Raw genomic sequence first — 16,392 nt, forward strand, 5'->3', positions numbered from 1 at the left:
TTTCATATTCTATGTATTTCTTTATTCTATGGGACATCTATTCATGTCCTAGGCAGCAACAAAGGTCTAATTTAAAGTGACACCATGGTGTCCAAGCAAGCAGACAAAAGTAATGTTGGTTACACAACAGTATCAGTGATCTGCTAACATCTGCTACAGGTCATAACATAACAGACAAAGTACGACTGTTGCGGGTTTTCATTTGTTAGTAATTATTTCAAAAGCTACCTAGTCTCATTTAAGGAGTGCTCCGTTTGTTAAACTGCTGGCTCACAGATCTTTACTGTGAGAATCCATCGAATGACGTTAGGCACATTTGTTAAAAATGAAGAGGCGCAAGTATTAAGTAGTAACGTCCTTGGCATGTTACCGTGGCCTTTAATCATCAGAACACAATCATTGTATTTAAATAATGTCATCAATTCATCTGTGCTCTCTGTTTAGTAACTCCACACAGTTTGTGTTGAAGATACGTAGTACGTCACGAGCGTGCGCGTACCTGTTCCCGGAAACGTTACGCGGGTGGCGCACGGGGCGGGGTCGTTCCCTTGTTCGCCATACTTGCACAGTAGCGCAGAGCAACAAACGCACTTACCGCAAAGGCACCAGAAATCCCTGCTGCATAAAATATAAAGGTACGTGTTGTGTTTCCTGAGCAGTCAATAACACTGTCTGCAATGGTATCCCGAGTGACGCAGGCCGCCAAGCCCGTTTTTATTTCAGTCCTGTGCTGCATGAAGAGATGATAACTTGTCTGGCTAACGTTAGCCGCAGGCTATGGTTATCGTTAGTTTGGCTGAATTGTTCCCAGCTAGCCACTTGTCTGTGTCTTCAGTCCCACCCTGTAAGAGAGGGTCGGCGCCAAGGAAAGTTCAACCCTTTTGTTCTGTCCAAAACCATTTTTTTCAGTCAGACTTGCTCAGTTTTGCTGCCAACAGTGCGCTATCGATACCCTGGCAGACTGTTCAAAGCATCATATTCGCCGGTTCCGTGAAAAGATGCCAGTGATAGTGTCGGCTAGCTACCACACAACCATGCTATATGTAAGTTAATGTTGCTCTGTTAGCTTTGGTTAGCCTTTTGGCAGCGGTCTTCACATGACACTTTATATAACTGTGTATTACAAAATGGGCATCATCGTGTGATATATTTCTTTAAAGGAAATTGTTTGTTGAATTGTAATGATTTCCAATGAAGTAATTTTTTATATTGGTATGCCCAATTTATTACAATGGGCAAAGATATTTCGCTATATATCACTGTCTTTTGTTTTCAGCTTTCCATCTAATTCTGCACACGGTAGATGGCCTTTCTTTGTATCAGCCTGGCAGATGTTGAGACTGGACAGGTGTTCCTCTGCAATTTGTTAGTGTTTAATACAAAAATAGATTTACACAGAAGAAGCCCAGGCAGACAGAAGATGTAAACTTGTAAAGGATGTAAACTTCCTCTGTCGATGAAAATGTGAAGTTTGTAGTTTTTTTGTCTTGTTCAGTGGGCAGTTTGTCTGTTGAAGGCTGCCTCCTCCCCTCCAGCTGGGTAGGGTGTAGCCTGTCATATTGGATTCCAGTGAGATCCTGAAATGTCTTTATGTTGATGGTTTGCATGACCCCACTTGAGGATGAGTTTTTTTGTCAACTCCGTCTTAAGCGCTGTCCTTTATGAAGCGTTTTGAACTATGGAAACAAAGCACACGATAAATTAGAACAGGGTGATCCAGAAATCATACTTCCTTTAGGGATTCACTGTGAAACTGTATGAAGGAAAACGCAACCATTCATCATCTTTCATTACAACCAGTGTTCTGCTACTGCAGCTATGCACAGGAAGTCGCTCCACGGTAGAGGAACCTCCTGATTTTTCATCAAAGTGACAGCAGGTTTAATGCCAGCAGTTACATAAAGCATTCAGTTGGACGGCCCCCCACATCACAATTCTCCTGTCATTGCAAACAGCCTTGATCTAAAATTTGGCTCTTGTGAATAAATCCATTTTAATTATGCAAAACAATAGAGAGACTTTATGACATCAAAGCAATATGAAATAAATGAAGTGTGGTTACATTGCTGCTGTGTGCTGTTATGCGACCCTTACTCTACTGCATCTACACAGTGATTCTAATAAACATCGAATAATATTTGAAATCATGTTCTTAGAACTTACTTCTAACAAATTGTTAAATATTTGTTAACAAAGAAGCATGCTTTACATTCCTATTTCCAAAAATAATCCATCCATCCATTTTCTTCCGCTTATCCGGGGCCGGGTCGCGGGGGGAGCAGCTTAAGCAGAGATGCCCAGACTTCCCTCTCCCTAGACACCTCCTCCAGCTCTTCCGGGGGGACACCGAGGCGTTCCCAGGCCAGCCGAGAGACATAGTCCCTCCAACGTGTCCTGGGTCTTCCCCGGGGCCTCCTCCCGGTGGGACAGGACCGAAAAACCTCCCCTACGAGGCGTCCCGGGGGCATCCGAAACAGATGCCCAAGCCACCTCAACTGGCCCCTCTCGATGCAGAGGAGCAGTGGCTCTACTCCGAGCTCCTCCCGGGTGACTGAGCTCCTCACCCTATCTCTAAGGGTGCGCCCAGCCACTCTGCGGAGGAAACTCATTTCGGCCGCTTGTATCCGCGACCTTGTCCTTTCGGTCATGACCCAAAGCTCATGACCATAGGTGAGGGTAGGGACGTAGACTGACCGGTAAATCGAGAGCTTTGCCTTTCGGCTCAGCTCCTTTTTCACCACGACGGACCGGTACACCGACCGCATTACTGCTGCCGATGCACCAATCCGTCTGTCAATCTCACGCTCCCTATTTCCCTCACTCGTGAACAAGACCCCAAGATATTTAAACTCCTCCACTTGAGGGAGGATCTCCCCCCCACCTGGAGGGTGCAAGCCACCTTTTTCCGGTTGAGAACCATGGCCTCGGACTTGGAGGTGCTGATTCTCATCCCAGCCCCTTCACACTCGGCTGCAAACCGCCCCAGTGCCTGCTGGAGGTCCCGGTCTGATGAAGCCAACAGGACAACATCATCTGCAAAAAGCAGAGATGAAATCCTGTGATTCCCAAACCGGATTCCCTCCGACCCCTGGCTGCGCCTAGAAATCCTGTCCATAAAAGTAATGAACAGGATCGGTGACAAAGGGCAGCCCTGTCGGAGTCCAACATGCACCGGGAACAAGTCTGACTTACTACCGGCAATGCGAACCAAGCTCCTACTCCGGTCATACAAGGACCGAATGGCCCTTAACAAAGGGTCCCGAATCCCGTATTCCCGGAGTACCCCCCACAGGATGCCACGAGGGACACGGTCAAACGCCTTCTCCAAGTCTACAAAACACATGTAGACTGGATGGGCGAACTCCCATGAACCCTCGAGCACCCTAGCAAGAGTATGGAGCTGGTCCAGTGTTCCACGGCCAGGACGAAAACCGCATTGTTCCTCCTGGATCCGAGGTTCGACTAGCGGCCTAACTCTCCTCTCCAGCACTCTGGAATAGACTTTCCCAGGGAGGCTGAGGAGTGTGATCCCCCTATAGTTGGAACACACCCTCCGGTCCCCCTTTTTAAAAAGAGGAACCACCACCCCGGTCTGCCAGTCCAGAGGTACTGTCCCCGATCTCCACGCGATGCTGCAAAGGCGTGTCAACCAAGACAGCCCTACAACATCCAGAGACTTAAGGTACTCGGGGCGAATTTCATCCACCCCTGGTGCCTTGCCACCGAGGAGCTTACTGACTACCTCGGTGACTTCGACCAGGGAAATGGATGAATCAACCTCAGAGTCCCCAGCCTCTGCTTCCTCAACAGAAGGCGTGACGACGGGGTTGAGGAGATCCTCAAAGTATTCCTTCCACCGTCCTACAACGTCCCCAGTCGAAGTCAGCAACTCCCCACCTCCACTGTAAACAGTGTTGGCAGGAAACTGCTTTCCCCTTCTGAGGCGCCGGACGGTTTGCCAGAATTTCCTTGAGGCAGACCGATAGTCCTCCTCCATGGCCTCTTATTTCCAAATATAAGCATTAATATATTTGACACTTGCTTCTCAGGGTTATTGATTTTTATTATGTGCTTCAGATTTTTGGCTGACTTACAGACCTAACCTTAGGTGCTCCTTCACTCTATGTACAGATATGCTAGAAGGATAATGTGCAGTGATATTAACAGCAATCTTTATGGATGTTGACACCAATTTGGCTGTTGAATATTTGCCATGGTGAACCAAAATTGCTGGAAAATACTCAGTAGCTGGTTTTGCTTTTACATTGCAATTTTGAAATCTCTATCTAATTGTATATGTCAGATTTTATTTGACATATTCTATTAGTTGTGCAGCTCGACTATCACATCCTGAACCTCTCTCAGCCACCTCCATAATTTACTTAGCAGTGTGGTTGAGGTTGGCTGCTAAGAGTATTTAAATCCCTCAGTTGTTGCTGCTGTTATGTAATATAAACGGATGTCTAAGAGGTATTAAAGCATTCTTGCTGGTGGAGAACTGTTTGTTGGAGGTGAAGCTAAAATAAGACTGAAGTTATGTTTAGATATAGCCGAATTGTAGTATATAAAATATCTTCTTTTGTTAGACCAACTTTCCAAAACCCAACGGTTAATACGTTACTAAGATACTAACTTTAGATTTTTCTAATATCTCAATCTAATCTTTAAAAAAAAATTCCATTTCATCATTTTTTCAAATAGCTTCTTGTGGTTCTAATGGCAATAGATGCACATGAATAATATTAATTTTCCCTATTATAAAATATCTTGTTCTAGAGATAAACTCATCCAGGTAATGTCAACTGGGGGGTTTTTCAGTTCACATGATGTCATTGATTCCTCAGCACAGAGGCTGACCAGAGATTTAACCTCCACAACTTCTCCAGATGACGTCACCGGGAGATTTTCAGCTTAAGAAAGATATTTTAATGTAGGCAAGACAATGACAAGTCCAATGCCATTCATTCATGTCCTCTTTAAACTAGAGCCATCGGAAGCAAGATGAATATTAATGTCACCCTTAAAATAACAACAAAAGATGAATTTATTATCTAAATAGTTGCAGATTTATTTTTGATTCATTGATTCATGGTTTCAGCTTCAGGTGACTATCAGATGACTGTCAGTGTGTCTTCTCTGTGCAGGTGTACAGTGGCATTTGTTCAGGCAAGTGAAAAGCTTCAGATTTGGGACTACAGCAAAAGAATAGACAAATGCAAATGCCTAAAGAGAGTTTACATGCTTAATTCACACAGCTGTTTTTCCATGTTACTGCAAATTCGTGTTGTACACAGAATTACCGTTGGGGGTACTTGAGTAGAAGAGCTCAAAATGTTGCTGTAATTATCGAAAGTATTAAAATGTCTCCACTTTGTCTCTACAATTAAAGATACAACTACTAGCACTTAATATTATACGGGAAAATGTAACAAATCACTGATACAGATGTCTACTTTGTGTTGCTTGATTCTGCACCAGGGACTCGGGGACTGGTGCGTCTGTTCACTGCTGTGGGTGGGATCGCCTTAATGTGAATTTCAAGGCCTTTTGCACAAACAGGGCTCTTCCTGCTTTTGTTACTCGTTTTTCACCAGCTGAATTTTTTCCAACACTAACCTCCTTAGCGAGGGATGACCCCCACCATACGGAAATTCAGAATGAACAAACAAGGTTACTTGCTGTCAAAATTAAACCACTACTGCATCAGAATTTGTTGAATAAGCATATCATTTCTCTGTTGAGTCTTCATTTCCAGGCATGGATTAAATGACTTTCATATCCAGCATTTTATATGCATGAAAGTAAATAATATATTTTCCAACCTGAGATCTTTGCTTAGATCGTGCAGACATATAGCTAAAGCTAAGAGGATTTCATTACATTAGTTTAGTTATTTATTAGTTTCAGTGTGTTATAAGCTTGTTGTATGGAAGGGGCAGGTGCATCTGTGCTAGTTAATGATGAACATGAACATGAAACCTTTTTCTGTCAAGGTTATTTTTCTTTTTACTGTGGCATAAATACTGTTGGGGTCTGTGTAGGTCTTTACTCTCCCCTCTGGGGATAGGATATGTATTATGTGGTGCATGACGTCTCATTCATGACTCTCCGAGTGGTGATTATGTCATTTCAGAGAAGTGTGTTCAGATGATATCACACAGCAGAGCTAGAACAACCAGCGTAAAGAAAAACACTTTCCATCAGCACTCCTCTCTTGTATGATTGTTGTGGTCATGTGTTTGTCCAGTAATTTACAACCTTTCCCCCAGCAGGCAAGAGTCCATTAGGATTACATGGAGAATTTTCTACATGTGCATTTGGCAACGCATGTTTTTTCAGCATTTTCCTTTTCTCAGCTGCATCTGCTTTCTTTATGTCCCCTTGTGCCACCATATACTCATCTTACTTCTCTGTCCACACTCTCTCTCTCTCCAGACATGGCTGAGGATGAGGTGACTCCGGAGCAGCTAGCAGCCATTGCCGCCGAAAATGAGGAGCCAGAGTCGGTGAATTATAAGCCCCCTGCCCAGAAGACAGTGAAGGAGATCCAGGAGCTAGATAAGGATGATGAGAGTCTACGCAAATATAAAGAAGCCCTGCTTGGCTCTGGGGTCACTGAAATTGGTAATGCTGTTTGTGTGTGTGTGGCTATCATCACAATATTAATTTTTAACCATTGGACTGAGGACATTTTGAAAAAGCGAGGACGTCACAATGAGAAGGGTGTTTAAAGAGCAACTCTGGGGTTAACACTAGGTTTAAGTTTTTGGTTAGGTAAAGGTTTAGAGTGAGGCAGTTAGTTGTGATATTTGTAGCTGATATACCATCTCTACTGCGTGAGGCCCTGCTCTGGCACCTGTAAATGTCTTTGGTGTCAACAGAAATCCTGCTTAGATCGCATTATTTAATGCAGCTGCACTGCAGCTGGTTGGTTGAAATGGTAAATGATCTGCACTTATATAGCGCTTTTCTACCTAATTGGCAATCAAAGCTCCTTTACACAGCTTCTCATTAACCCATTTGTAGACACTACAATGGCAGAGTTGCTGGTCAGCTGACCTCACTCACTGGAGGCAACTTGGGGTTCAGTATCTTTCCCAAAGACACGTTGACATATTACAGTAGGAGCCAGGAGTCGAACCACCCATCCCACGATTGGTAGACAACTGTGCTACCTCCTGAGCCACAGGATTAGGATTAGTTTCACTGACTTCAGAAAATTGGGGATTTAAATTGTTGAGTTTTTAAATGATAGATTGAAAATGATAATTTAATGCAGTTAAAACAAGTCTACCTAGGACATTCCTAGGACAAGATGAACATTTAAAAAAAAAAAGTTAGTATCTTCTTACTTGTCATCCAGGGTCATCACGGGTCTAGGGAGTGCTGAAGCCTATCCCAGCTGTCTTTAGAAGAGAGGCAGGGTACAACACGGACAGGTCGTCAGTACATTACAGGACTTAAGATATAGATATAGACAACCATACACACTCATGGGCAATTTAGAGTCATCAGTTACCCTACCCTCGCTTCCTGTAGCTGCCCGCATAAGGTTCAAAACCCTGACCCCTGCCAACTAAACTGCACCGGCCTACCTGAACTCCCTCATCCAGGTCTGCAATCCCTCCCGCCCACTAAGCTCTGCAAGCAAACATTTTGTGGTTCTATCATCTCACCTCAAAAGATGCCAGGCAAAACTGTTCGGCTCAGTGGTTCCACAGTGGTGGAACGATATGCCCACTTCTGCACCCGTTCTCTGCAGTTAAAACCTTTTTATTAAAAAAAAAAATAAAAACTTGCACTTATATCCCCTGGAACTGAAGCACCAAATCACATCATCTCAAGGCACTATACAGTTTAAGGTTTAAAACCTTACAAAATATAACTGTATACAGAATTGTATAGGAAAGCCAACAACCCCACTTGGGCAGCACTAGGTAACAGTGGACAGGAAAACGTTCCTTTAGAGGAAGAAACCTAGAGCAGAATCAGGAGAGTCTGAATACTTTCTGAATGTGTTGTGTGTTGACTGTAACGCTACTAGAATAAAATCTGCCTTCTCGCATTGTAATGTAGGGCCTTTGTTTTTCAGCCACGATATTGCCACTGTTGGTTATCTTACCTCTGGGATGTTCCAGAATCGAGTAGTGAATACCTTTTAACACCTTAAAACTTGTTGATGTCACAGCATTTGTATTGGATGATAGGAGCTTCATTTGTGTTGGAAAACAGACAAGTTGAATTAATACTATGCAAATCAGTAAAGGCAAAATATTGGTCATTTCACATCATGTTAGGAAAATCGGAGCTAAAACTGGTCAGACAGCTGTGTTTATGCATTCTGTTCAACCTCTGACCTAGTATTTTCTAGTATCTCAGCCCCTGATAATGACGCAGCCGTAAATCAGTGAAGAGAAAAGGTTGCTGCATCGAGACCGAGAGCCAACTGAAGTCTAATTAATGCAGAGACTGTCCTAACTACAGCAGAGTCGTCCTGATTTCAGCTCCCCCGAGCCCTCGCACTGGGACAGCTGCTAGTTATGAAACTTGACATGTGCAGGAGTTTTTTAAATGTTTGGAATCCGGTCAAAATTTTCTGCATGGGTCCACATAACTAATGTCACAGCAAATACCTGTAAGTTATAAACGCATGTACACGCAAACATTTTCGTGTCATCCTAATGTTACCATCAGTCTAGGTAAAGGGAGTTTCCATAAAATAACTTTAAAATAAGTAATGTAAACAAACATTAGCATCCTAGACAAATCTACATGTTGTGAAAACCCCTGTGTATTTGTTCTGTACATTGAAGCAACTGTTTCCTCCTGTCTCAGATCCTAAGGCTCCCAATGTTCAGGTGACCAAGATGTCGCTGATCTGTGAAAGTGCCCCAGCCCCTCTCGTCCTGGACCTGCAAGGTAAGTCTCTCTTGAGGCTGTTAACAGATTTACTTGTTTACTTGAATATTTGCCTCTGTTTAAAAAGAATGGAGGAAAAAAATTGGACAAGACTGCATTGTGGCAGCCTGGAGATCGTTGTGACAAGAGATTAAACGGTATGAAAATGTAAATCCGGATTATAGTGACCGAAAGTATCATGGTTATAAGTATAATCACTCAAAAAGTAATTTTACACAATCATCCGTGGTTGTTATTATTATGAATAATAATAATAATAATAATAATATTAATAGAGCTATTAGAGCCCAATCATTATTTCTTCCCTTGAGGAATTTGTGCTTTTGTGTTCACATGATTGGCCACTTATTGTTGCACATCCAGTTGCAGAAAAAGTTAAACCAGATGTAACATTTTCACTCCATGAGTTGTTTTGATAGAGCCCCCTGTGGTGCTCTATCAAAGCACCACAGAAATGATTGAGAAGGCATTTTTCAGTAGCCAGAATCAAGTGTTTGCTGTTCCTTCTCATGCATAAATGTTTACTTCCATATCATTCGGTCGAATTCTACTTAACGTAGCTCGGACCTTTCTAATTTTGCTAACATAACACTGCTTACAGGTGAGTGCGTGAAGGTGTAAATCTGTGCTGAGTATGGTGTAGATAGGAGAGATACTGTGCAGAGTCTTATGCTTTCCTTTCCAGGCAAGTTAGGAAATCAGCTCGTACATGGTGCAGACAGTAGCTGTAAACATTGGTAAAATTAAAAAAATTCTCCAAAGTTTTAATACTGATTGGTGAGGAGTGGCTATTTGTAGTCTCAATAAATGTAGAACACAAGTCGTGGCAGTTTTTTAAAGCGCTGTCAACTTTGAAAAGTTGAGACTTTCTGAAGTCAGAATCAGAAAATAGGCCCTGAGGAGCAGGGTCTACTGCACAGGCTGCAACTTAGGTCACAGAATGTAGGTCCTGCAGTCGAAAAGAAAGTAGTGCCACAGTATCTAAATATTTGTGGGCTTTGAATGTACAGTTCCAGTATTTATGCCACTAAACAATTCTAAGTGCAGATGTGGCGTTTTGCCCTAGATCACTCTGTGTAGTAGTTGATAGTTTTCAGTAGTTTTCTATATAATTTATGCAAAGCTACTTATTTTTTTCATTTTATTGTGTCTTCAGTATTGTAGACATCAGTGCAAATTATTATTATATTCACTTTATCATATACAACAATAGAAAGTGGCACGTTTGCTAAAATCAGAGATGATTTAGCATTTTTGCTAAATAAATTTAATCAATTTAATAATTAATGCCATTTTTAAAATGAAAAACAAGTTGATTTGAGACTGTTAAATTCATTAATCAGCGAATTGTTGTCCACCCAAATTTACATAGTTTTCATAATGCTGAGTGTGTGTGTGTGTGTGTTTGTGTCTGTGTCTGTCTGTGTGTGTGTGTGTATGTTTGTGTCTGTGTGTGTGTCTGTGTGTGTGTGTGTGTGTCTGTGTGTGTGTGTGTGTGTGTGTCTGTGTGTCTGTGTGTGTGTGTGTATGTGTGTGTCTGTGTGTGTGTGTCTGTGTGTGTGTGTGTGTGTCTGTGTGTGTGTGTGTGTGTCTGTGTGTGTGTGTGTGTGTGTGTGTGTGTGTGTGTGTCTGTGTGTGTGTGTGTGTGTGTGTGTGTGTGTGTGTGTGTTTGTGTCTGTGTAGCCAACATCCCCCCAAAAACTCTGAAAATGCTTAAAAACAGATATTTCGTCCCTTTTAAGTGTGAAATGCATCTTTATGTTGTTTCAGAGGTTACAGTAAAAGGCTGCTAGGAAAGAATTATACAAACTTAGTGACTTAGATCAGTTCCAGTAAAAATCAGTGCAACTTTTGTATTTCAGACCTACACACGTGGACAAAATTGTTGGTACTGTCTTTACCTTCCGGTAAAGAAGGAAAACCCACAAAGGTCACTGCATAAAACTGAAACTGACAAAAGTAATAATAAATAAAAATGTACTACAAATTAAGTCATGGATGTCGGACATCGCTTTTGAGTTGTGGTTCAACAGAAGTTTTTTAAAAAACAAACTAATGAAACTCCTGTAAACATAGAGCTGATGTTACTTGCCAAAAGGTTCCAGTTTTGTCTCATCTGTCCAAAGGACATTCTCCCAGAACCTTTGTGGTTTGTCAGTATGTGTTTTCTTTCTTTTTTCTTTTTTTTTTTTTACGATTTGATTTTCATCAGTGGAGTCCTCCTCGGTCGTCTTCTATTATGGCTTAAACAGTGACTAATGGTGTGATCTGACTGCGATTTACGTTGACCTTACATTTCCCCTGTGATGCTAATTACAGGACACACTTTAGTTTAACATGTCAATGTGTTCAAATCATTTTTTTTTTTCTAGGGGCACCATCATTTTTGTCCCGGCCAGTTTCATTAGTTTGTTGTGAAATAAACTTCTGTTGAACCACATCTCAAAAGCAATGTCTGATTTTCATGAGTTAATTTGTAGTACATTTTTATTACTTTTGTCAGTTTCAAGTTACCTCAGTGACTTTTGTGGGTTTTCTTTCTTTAACGGAAGGGTACCAACAATTTTGTCCATGTTTGTATCTGATGTTTGAATATTGTGAAACTTGAGCATCGGTTGAGGAGAAGGAGCCCCAGGAAGAGGAGAACTCAGCTTAACAAAAACGAATGCTCAGATCAGCAGTTTGTTTTGTTTGTTAGAGGTCTGGGAACTATAGAGCAGTGATTCTGAACATGGTTTTCAACACCCCTGGGACACAGATATTTTTAGAAGCCTGTGGGATCTAAATGCATTGCTATCATGCTTATAGTATGCAGGTTTTGTTAGTGAAAATACTAAGTAGTGTAAGGCCTCTAGGCATCTCCTGACAATCACTAAATGATTAACTGTTTTTGCATAGAAGTTTTCAAACTGGTGTGTGGGAGAGTTTGGATGGACACGAAGTACGTGCGGGTGCTGTAAATTTGTAGAACGTTAGTCACTGGCCTGCTCACCAACAGAGGCAGCTGCAGCTGATTTAAAGACGCTTTGTTGCTCCCAACTGTTAAGTAAAGTCATAGTGCACAAGGACAAAAATCTGATCTGCAGTGACCCTACAAGCCACATGTGTACCACTTTCATGGTGTTTTCGAGGGATACTGTATATGAAAGATAGAAATGGACTTTAATGTAACAACCGTACTGTTGTGGTGGCCTGGTGGCTCAATTTGTAGAGCATCAGCCTGGGAGGCATCATGGTCCTGGTCAAACCCCATCTCCGTCACGTGTGTCCTTGAACCTTAACGCTAGCTCCACGGGCGTATATGTGGCTGCCCACTGCTCACCATAGGAGGGTGTGTTAAATGCAGAGGACATTAGACGTGTGCGGTTCTTAAACTATTTGCTGATTTGCTGAACATACAGTCAGCGTCTCTTACTCACAATAATATCCATCAGTGATGTGTCTCATGTTGTTGATTTAAGATTAGATCAAAATTCACTCGGCTCAGAGAGTTCCCTCCTTCTTGTTTTCTCTTAATGGTTCCAAAGTGAAGCAAATGTTGATAAAAGAGTCAGGTTCATAAGTAATAGAACAGAGATGAGCTTTTTGAAATGTGTCTTCTGTACAACACTACATTTAATTTGACTATCAGCTGTGATTCATGGGGTTTCACAAAAGTGCAGCATCAACCATTCATGAATTACAGGTATTTTTATATACACACCCTCATTTCTGGAGGCTCATAAATAATGGAATAAATGGCTGACAAGCCATTGCTTGGCCAGGTGTAGCCCTGTTACATAACTATTCAACCAAGCAGCCAAAAGGCCTGGAGGTGGTTTTCATTTGATAGCTGTTCACTGAATCTCATGACGTCCAAAGAGGTGTCTATGCAAGTGAAGAAGACCATCATTAGACTGAAAAAACACATTAGAGAGGCAGAAAATACATTTAAAGTGACAAATACAACAACAACAACTTAAAAAGAAGGAATTAACTGGGAGCTTATCAACATAAGCAAGTCCTGGTAAATGTCCTGGAAGACCACAAAAGACAATTGAAGTTGACAGCAGAGTTCTGTCTATGGTGAAAAAGAAGAACCCTTTCACAACCTCTAGTGAAGTCAAGAACACTTAAGGAGGTAGGCCTGTCATAGTCAAAGTGTACAGGTGAGACACTTGATGAATGTAATAACAAAGGATTCATAACAAGGCACAAAACACTGGTAATGCTCAGGAACAGAAAGGTCAGACTAGACTTTGCCAGAAAACCCTTACAAAAGCCTGACCAGGTGTGGAATAAAATTCTTTGGACTGATGAAACCAAGATCAACTTGTACCCGAATGATGAAGAAGAGAAAAGTACAGAGTTGCAAAAGAACAGCTCTGAAAACAGCATCATCTGTCATACATGGTGGAGGTAGTGTTATTACACGGGCTTATCTTTGTTCCGTTACTTTTGAACCGGACTATGTATAGTAGTCACAGTAGTTTGAAACACCTGTTATATTTATGCTGCTGTACAAATACTAAATATTGACTTGGTATCGCTTAACATTTTCATGGGTTCCACAGATGAAAGCATCACTGCGACTGTGATGGAAGGAAATACTGATGGCTGTGCATGTTTCCCTTTCGGTTTCTAACAGGAGACCTGGAGGCCTTTAAGAAGCAGTGCTTTGTACTGAAGGAGGCGGTTGAATACAAGATAAAGATCAGCTTTAAGGTGAGAGCTGCTCTAGCTAAGGTTAGAGCAGCTATATTCAGTGTGTTCTACTTTACTGCTGTCATTATGAAAATGTGATCGTCGCTTTCAAAAACAGCAGCAGCACAGACTTCTCATTAGTAAAAATACTAGTTAATGTTGTTGGATACAACTGGTGCTACAATACTGTCATTACAGTACATACTACATTCAAACTACAAGTCTGCACACATTGAAATCAACAGTGTGACAGTATTTACACAACATCGCACTGTGATTGTACAGTGTTAAAATAAATCCCCGGAAATATTCAGTCACGTATTGATTTTTGAATTTATTCAGTCTCTGCTCGCACAAAGCGTTTAAGGTATTTTGTGACCGCTGCATCCGAGAAGCCAACGATATTCAAGTCATTTACATTTTCTTCCCATCTCAATTTAAATTTACAGTATGGACAATTCAAGATTCAATTCTGAGTTTTTACTCAAATATGTACCAAGTTGTTTTGACAGATGTCTTGAATGATGTTTGTTTGTCCTCAGGTGAACAAGGAGATTGTTTCAGGTCTGAAGTACGTTCAGCAAACATACAGGAAAGGAATGAAGAGTGAGTTAACAGCATCTCCTGACCTGTTTGTATTTAACAACTAACCAGACAGCTGTTTCTCTTTACTGATATATCTGCAATGGAGCTCTTTTTCAGACTTTCAGCTTTTCACTAAATATTAACAATAAGTTGTCATATAATCGCTCTGCTGTGATTTCTGACTGCAAAAAGTAGCTGTATGGTTTCAATGGTACATTAAAGTTTTATAGGTACAGTATAAGGAAACAATGTACACCAGTGGCAGAGGAAATGGCATCTCATGAATCATTTCATGAGATTTCATATTTTCAAAAATATGAAGAAGGAATACTGCATGGTTTCTAAAATGTTTATGTAAATTCCAATTATTGACTATGTTAATAACTCCCCCTCACACACACACACCCTACTGAAAACTACTGCAAACGAGTCGTTCCATTTAACTGATCTGTGATGTGCACACATGCCGCTTCTTAACGTCCTTTGTCATTTGTTGACAGTTGATAAAACGGACTACATGGTGGGCAGCTACGGGCCTCGACCCACTGAATACGAGTTCCTGACCACGATGGAGGAGGCTCCTAAAGGTGTGATGGCCCGCGGCAACTACGTCATCAAGTCCAAGTTTACCGACGACGACAAGCACGACCACCTGTCCTGGGAGTGGAACCTCAACATCAAGAAAGACTGGAAAGACTAAAAGAGGCCTTTGTGTGTGTTTTTTATTTTATGTTTTTTGGGAGGGGGGGTGGGTTCCTCAGCCACTCCCCTCATCCCCGCCCCATGTCCACACCATTTCTGCCTTTGTTTATACTTGGTCGTGCATTTCATGCTGTCATGCCTTAGTTCCCGCCTCGCTGTGTTAACACCCCCCCCCCCCCACCTCTGTAGCAGCAGCAGTAGCAGCAACAGCAACGATGCGACCCACCCACCCACCGCCTGCCTGTCCATCAGTCCGTCCATCACTCCCCATCTGCCTAACACCTCATTGGTTACACACGAGCCAACTGGCCACCAACCTACCAACCTGCCATCCTCCCTCACTCTACTCCCCTCACTGAGCTGTGTCTTGTAGCACCTTACTCCCCCACCCTCAGCGCTCTTCTTTTCTCACGTCCGTGTTTTTTTTTTTTTTTTTTTTTTTTTTGGTTTGTTTTTTTCCTGCTTGAAGAGATTAACCCGCCTCCCACCTCTACAGAATGGTGTCTTCCTCTCTCAGTATGAAGTACATGTGGAAAAGCAACTGTACAATCAACTTTTGTTTGCCTTTTTTATATAATTGTATCAATGGTTGTGTAATGTGACTGTATTCACATCACTGTTAATCAGCTGTTGTGCTCATGGCAGACCCCACCACATCCACCTGCTCCCTCACACTACACTCAGCATTTCTTTGCTTGCTGGTTTGTTTTTATTTTATTTTTTTGTAATTACCAATACCTGCCTTGTAAAAACAATTCATTCAGAGCTGCTCTGCAGCGCCTCCCCTTCTCCCTTGTAAATGTATTCACCCCCTCCCGTTCCAACGACGACTTGGGCCAAAGTGAACACAGGAGTCAAAAGTGTTTTAATTAAGAAGAAAAACAAATCGCTGCCTTATGTATCAACTACTGTCAACACTTCATAGCATGCCTTGTGTGTAGGGGCCGCGCCTGCTATCTAGTAGTCTGCATATCAAGGGCTTCCTCTTGCTACCAACTGATCTGTAGCCCTGTTGTAGTGGAGACAGTTTATACAGGTTACTCTGAGACAGCTCTGCACACGCCCACTACCCGCACCCCTTGCCAGAAAACTCACCTTATAATTGCAAGGGGACTGAATGTTAAGAATCAGACGACAGAAACCAAACCCAGTGAAACCCATTTGCTTTTAGCCATGAGGCCTTAGCACTAACCATGTGGAGTAAAATGATGACTAACACTACTGATTTCATCTTTCTGGTTTTTATTTTAACCTTGTTTCCCCTTTGCCTTAATGTACATCTTCCCCCGACAAATGCTTGTTCAGCTTGCTTCATAGCTTATAGCCTGCAGTCAGGAGCTCCCAAGTGTGGAGGAGAGTAGTATAAGAGAAAGCACAGGAGGAGGCTGAGCCAGGCACCGTCTGCTGCTGCTGCCGCCACCACCGGAGACCTCGACGGTGTCTGAGCTCACCCACAGATAGATGCTGGCAGGGAGGAAAAAAACTGACCAGGCCTTTAGCCTT

The 16,392-nt window shown here is 42.1% G+C and overlaps 1 protein-coding gene across 1 annotated transcript; it reads left to right on the top strand.

Moving 5' to 3' along the window:
• Nucleotides 1–532: 532 nt before the first annotated feature.
• LOC113162143 (rho GDP-dissociation inhibitor 1-like) lies at nt 533–14,964 on the top strand. The gene is made up of 6 exons (XM_026360166.1): nt 533–635; nt 6,436–6,624; nt 8,836–8,919; nt 13,547–13,623; nt 14,145–14,208; nt 14,688–14,964. The coding sequence occupies exons 2-6, from the start codon at nt 6,438–6,440 to the stop codon at nt 14,885–14,887; spliced, it is 612 nt and encodes a 203-aa protein (XP_026215951.1). The 5' UTR covers nt 533–635; nt 6,436–6,437; the 3' UTR covers nt 14,888–14,964.
• The last annotated feature ends 1,428 nt before the right edge of the window (nt 14,965–16,392 follow it).

This window comes from Anabas testudineus, chromosome 1, assembly GCF_900324465.2.
Source record: "Anabas testudineus chromosome 1, fAnaTes1.2, whole genome shotgun sequence".
Classification (NCBI taxonomy): domain Eukaryota; kingdom Metazoa; phylum Chordata; class Actinopteri; order Anabantiformes; family Anabantidae; genus Anabas; species Anabas testudineus.

Bases quoted from the DNA above. Each gene is read 5' to 3' on its own strand.
- LOC113162143 (XM_026360166.1), top strand. From the start codon at position 6,438: ATGGCTGAGGATGAGGTGACTCCGGAGCAGCTAGCAGCCATTGCCGCC. The intron at 6,625-8,835 runs GTAATGCTGTTT...CTCCTGTCTCAG, and splicing joins CTCTGGGGTCACTGAAATTG to ATCCTAAGGCTCCCAATGTT. The intron at 14,209-14,687 runs GTGAGTTAACAG...ATTTGTTGACAG, and splicing joins ATACAGGAAAGGAATGAAGA to TTGATAAAACGGACTACATG.